We start from the raw sequence: 6007 nt of genomic DNA on the forward strand, positions 1-6007 counted from the left end.
TTCTCCCGTGCGCTCACTAAAACCCACGCAAGACGTACGCAATTCAGTAGAATGCACGTGTTTGCAAAACATATGCTGTCGTCCCATCCGTACACTTCCTCCGTTAAATACACGTTATACATTATTCCCTGATTACTATAAATGTTTATACGGTTGCACGAATTACTTCGGGGAAATTGAGTTGCGTTTTGTGTAGTTTAAATAATATATATATCATATATATATATTATATATCAATCTATATATATATATGTATATATATATATATATATATATATATATATATATATATATATATATATACTGAACCCCATGTAAACGACGCGCGAATTTCCGTAAGAACCGCATTCCGTAAAGAAATCGAATTTCCGCTAGAAACGCGTTTATAAGATGACACCTCTCCGCTCGCTGCCCGCTGCGAGATAAACAAGTAAATCCACATGATGTCGAGACACCATCAGATGATTGTGTAGGCCAGCCTTCTAGTGCTCAGCTGCTAGAGCCGCCAATGCTCGCACACCAGCCCCTCGATATTCCCAGGCAAAAGGAACTGCTGCACTATCGCTGCTCCCCCCAAGCATGAAGCGCATCGCACATCGCTTCCCATGCAGTTGAATTCGCCTACGTGATCACCACACCGCGACACACTGCACACACGCACACCACACACACACACACACACACACACACACACACATAAGCTCTCTGTGCTATGTGCTCATGCCGCTGTGGTTCTTGTCATGGCGTCACCACGTATTCATCAAACGATTCTTCGTCTTTCAGCCAGTGCCTCACGACGCCGATGCACCGCGCCTACTGCTACCTGGCGGCAGTAAACGACAGCGAGTGACTTGCGCACGCCGCCGCCGCCCGACGACGACGACGGGCATGTCAACCCTCGCATCCTCCGCGGTCGTCGCCGACGCCGCGAAGCGCCCCCTGGCGGTGAGCACCGTCGTCGAGGACTTCGGATTTCTGCCGAGCTGCTCGAGCCTGGAGCGCGAGAGCTACACGCTGCAGCGGCTCAACAACAACCACGCGGCGGCCGACGACGACGACGACGACGGCGACAAGCGCGGCGACGTCGCCGCCGCCCTTTGGTGCGCTGGCGGCTGGAGTCCCGCCGACTCGCTGTCGAGCGGCGACGACTCGGTCGCCGACCGACTCTACGTCGACTACCTGTTCTCGCAGGGCCTCGCCGACTCGCTGACGGGCGGCGCACCGATGACAGCGCCACCTAGCTGCCCCGTCGATTCGGCCGCGCAGGTCGACGTGTGGAGTCGCCGCCAGATGGAGCTGGAAGCGGGCAGCAGCTCGTCGGACCTGGTCGTGCTCGGTGTGGGACTCTCACATCTGGAGCATCTTGCGGGAGAAGCGGCGCACATGGGCGCCGCTGAGCTGTCGGCTGGGGTGGAGACGGCGGCGATGTCGTCGATGATGCATAACTACAGTCTGAGCAGCCGACCGCAGCCGTCCAGCTGGCGACAGCAGCGCCAGCAGGCGTCGTGGCAAGGTATATATACTCTAGCTCTAGAACTAGAGGCGGAGGTGTCCTCAGCGTCCTATGGCGGAGCGAAGGGCTATAGTTGAGCTATATATATTCGTGATCTTGACACGTGCTAGTTTGTGATCTTGCGTCGTGGCAAGGTATATTCATGATCTTGACACGTGCAAGTTTGTGATCTTGCGTCGTGGCAAGGTATATTCATGATCTTGACACGTGCAAGTTTGTGATCTTGCGTCGTGGCAAGGTATATTCATGATCTTGACACTAACCCGCGCCACAACCTTAACCCTTTTCTTAACCTAGCCATAAGTTACCTTCTCGCTTCTCACTACGTGGCGAGAAGTCCTAAATCCCACCGACGTGAAACAGTCGTAGAGCCGGGCTATTCCTAACTCTAACCCTAAAAGTAAACGTAGGATTGAGCCTAACATCAACTGTAGCCTTAACCTTAACTCAACCCCTAACCTCTAAACGTAACCTTCACCCTAATTACCTAGCCCTAGTTCTAACCCTAAACCTCACATAAGAGTAAGGCCATCATTAGCCCAAAATCCTAACCATAACCCTCACCATAACCCGAATCCAAACTTTAATCCTAACGGGTTAACCCTAATCGATTGCCGGGCTATAATTATTGTTTTTAACTTGTACACTACTTTGAACTATACGATACAGCTGTAGTATGGTGGCCCGGGAGGATAAACATATGGTTATGCGTGAAATTGACATGTATTGTTAGCACAGGCACTTGGAACGTCTCAATAAAAAATAATAATGGTAAATAAACACCAAATGTATTTACTACCAAAGTCTTAATGTTTCTCTACTTTATTTCGCCTATTATTGCCAATAATTACGTGTAAATGCCGGTCAAATGCTCATCTGCAACAAACAAGTACACCGCACGCACGCCCTGTGCACAAACAACATGAATAAGTTTTTTTTAAATTTTGTTTAATTTATTCTTGATCGTGTTGTTTGTGCACAGGGCGTGCGTGCGGTGTACATGTGTGTTGCAGATGAGCATTTGACCGGCATTTACAGGTAATTATCGGCAATAATAGGCGAAATAGAGTAGAGAAACATTAAAACTTTGGTAGTAAATACATTTCGTGTTTATTTACCATTCTTTTTTTTATTGAGACATTACAAGTGCCTGTGATTGTTAGGAATAGGTATATCAGTAAGCTAACTCTAAAACTAACACAGTTGTCATTGTTGTGATGGCGTACTGGTAGCTCCAAGAAATGGTCTTGCTAGTGTTAGAAGACCTGTCTAGACAATCAATCAGTCGCACAGCCTCGTCAGGCTAGCGTACTGGGTGCGTATATTTTTGTCAATTGGGATACGCTCCATTACATTACGCAACTTTAAAAAAAATCGAATAGGTAATTGTTCATTTAGCATCTAATATATACACGTAGGTGTGTAGATCTATCATATAAGATGCTTATTTATACAACACACCACGAATCGTTTACTATTATGCACCTCGGTGATCGTTTTCAACATTGATAAACCTTTGCGTTTGCTCCAGCTACGGAATTCTTAGATAAGAACAACAATGGCTACAGTTTACTCAACAAGGGCTGCATCAATGCACCGGGAGTCACTCAGGCACTCTTGCCCGCCTACATGTCGTTCCCTGCCAATGATAAGGTATTCTACTGTGGATATCCCGGTTGTGGAAAGATGTACAACAAATCCTCACATCTCAAGGTACGCTCGACTCTCTTTATTAGTATACACGGTAATGTGTACATATTTTATTGTTAATCGACTTGTCCATATCAAACGGTGCAATGTAACTACCTGTTCGACCGTATAAACGTACTGCAAATAAGATAACCGTGCTGCTAACTTACCGTGATCTGGAAGACACTCAGACAACCTAAAATGACAGTGAATTATAGCTCATTGAGTAGAAAGTAGACCAGTGAATTATTTATGACTTATCTATAGCTGGCTAGTGTAGCATGGTAATATCAGGAGTCTATCAATATTGATAGACTCCTGGAAATATCCTGGACAGTGGTGTAACCCCTGAGGCCAAGGCCTTAGGCCCGTCTCCTAGTCCTAAGGCCAAGATTTCCAATTCAAATATTTTCCATGGCTCTAAGTTACTGCTTGTTTTTGATGCCTTACATCACAGGCACCTAAGCCGTTTCAATAATAAATCACTTTCAAATAAACACAAATTGTGTTTACTACCAAAGTCCTAATGTTTATGTGCCCTTTACCGACAAATAATTCGACGTAAATGCCGTTCAACACCCGAGCTCACAGCACACACGCCACTGTGTACAAACTCACGGAAAGATAGTGATCGTGACGTGCGTACGGTAATTAAAGCTGTGCGTTGCAACGAAGCATTTGAACGGGATTTATAGGAAATTATTACCAATTAAAGGCGAAAGAGAGTAGATAAAACATTAAGAATTTGGTAGTTAATACGAGTCGTGTTTATTTACTATGATTTTATATTATATTGAAACGGCCCAAGTATACCTGTGACCTTCATGGGTGGGTTCTATGGCTCTGTGGTTTGCTACCACGTCGGATCTAATTATGTCCCCGCATCTGTCTGAAATAAACTGATATATCGGAGCCAACGTTCGTCGCTGTGGTAATTAAGCTCACGATTTAGAGATCACCTGCAACTTTACGCAGGTGCAATAATCTGGAAATGGGAGACTATATCTTAAGGAGTAAACAAAAACATATTTGCTTTTATTCAGTCTCTATACCATCAAGAATCCATAATAATTTTTTTTTTATTATGGACTATTGATACCATAGATGCACTTTTTAAATGGGGAATATACAAATACTGTTAACTAAACAACACAGCTATACACGTATGAAGGGAATGCTAGGACCGCCCCTGCGGGACGCAGATCCCTTGCACTTCGTTCTTATCATTAGCCATTCAGCTATAAATTTAGCTGTTTCGACTAAGAACAACAACGACATATTTGTTGCTACCCCCCCCCCCGTGTGTGTGCGCACCACGCACCGAAATGTTCACTGTCGCCTTCCGTGGAAATTTCTTTCTGTTCTTCTATAATGTTAGTGATGGACTAAGAACAGCAACGGCATATCTGTTGCTATCCCCCCCCCCCAGTGTGTGTGTGTGTGTGTGTGTTCACATCCACACTGAGATGTTCACTCTATTCTTCCGTCGCTCCGCAGGCGCACGTGCGGCGACACACGGGCGAGAAGCCTTTCATCTGCACGTGGCCGGCGTGCGAGTGGCGCTTCAGTCGCTCCGACGAGCTGGCGCGCCACCGGCGCTCGCACTCGGGCATCAAGCCGTACAAGTGCACGCTGTGCGAGAAGCGCTTCTCGCGCTCCGACCACCTGTCGAAACACATCAAGGTGCACAAGCGGCACGGCGACATACCGCCGTGACCCCCGATGTGACGTCAGCGCCTCCTACGGCGACGCGTCGGGCGGTGACGTCACGTCGTCGGATTGTTACGTCAGCGCGTTGGTGCGTGACGTCACCGCGTCGGACAATTACGTCATCGGACAGTGATGAGAGACAGATCATGACTTGAGTATGACGGTGACGTTGTGACCGCCGCCGGCTGTCAGCGTTTTGTGATCTTCTTAGCTGTTATTAGGATAATAAATCGCCTTATAATTTAATCGAAGCAGCAGTGATAATGATGCTGTAGGGGTTTTTATCTCGTATGTGAATTTCGAGTTTTAGAGCATCGTATCATTGGCGCACTGTATTTGGTAGTGAAACGAGAGAGAGAATTATATTATACGATTTTCTTATTATACATTTGATATGATCGACGTGGTTTATCAAGCAATCACACAGATATTCCTTTAGCGGCGCAAACGCACAAGCACGCATGCGCACACTGACATGCGAAGAGAGGACAAGTAGGATGGAGAAGATGATGAAGAAGAAGAAGAAGAAGAAGAAGAAGAAGAAGAAGAAGAAGAAACAAAAGGGGAGGAGGAGGATGAGGAGGAAGAGGAGAGAGTGAATTGTTGAATCACCAAATAATTGTGTGAGCGCTAGTGTGGATGAGAAAGAGAGAGAATGAGAGTGAGAGAGAGAGAGAGAGAGAGAGAGAGAGAGAGAGAGTAAGTGAAACACGTGTATATAGTGAGTCGTAGCAACAGTGTCAAACCTAATCGCCAGCAGATCCCATGGTAGAGCTTCCAACAGGTTGTAACTATGTGCCAGTATATGCAGGCCACTTCTCACCTTCCTTATAACGGACTGCGACATCCATGTCTGCTTCAACTATGCGAACATTTCGTTACCGAGATATCTTCACTAAATTGGCTCGTGTCGAGTAATTGAGCAAGTTGGCTAACTCTGTCGTAGCCGCTCTTATAGCGGGGGTAGATGTGAATTTCACAAATGTCACATCCCTAATGCGTTCCAAGTGCCTATCAAATCCCTCTCAGTTGCCATACATTTCATCGCTATTGTTGGCGAAATGCTAGCATTTTCTTTGCGACAACGAGCAGGAT

The 6007-nt window shown here is 46.3% G+C and overlaps 1 protein-coding gene across 1 annotated transcript; it reads left to right on the top strand.

The window, feature by feature from the left end:
* Nucleotides 1–903: 903 nt before the first annotated feature.
* On the top strand, nucleotides 904–5416 carry LOC106807889 (transcription factor Sp5-like; the record flags this gene model as incomplete). The annotated part of the gene is made up of 4 exons (XM_014810393.1): nucleotides 904–1022; nucleotides 1119–1513; nucleotides 3045–3226; nucleotides 4700–5416. Coding segments are annotated over 4 exons (915 nt in total), but the record flags the coding sequence as incomplete, so codon positions are not given.
* Nucleotides 5417–6007: the final 591 nt, after the last annotated feature.

This window comes from Priapulus caudatus, unplaced genomic scaffold, assembly GCF_000485595.1.
Source record: "Priapulus caudatus unplaced genomic scaffold, Priapulus_caudatus-5.0.1 Scaffold12, whole genome shotgun sequence".
NCBI classification, from domain to species: Eukaryota; Metazoa; Priapulida; class Priapulimorpha; order Priapulimorphida; family Priapulidae; genus Priapulus; species Priapulus caudatus.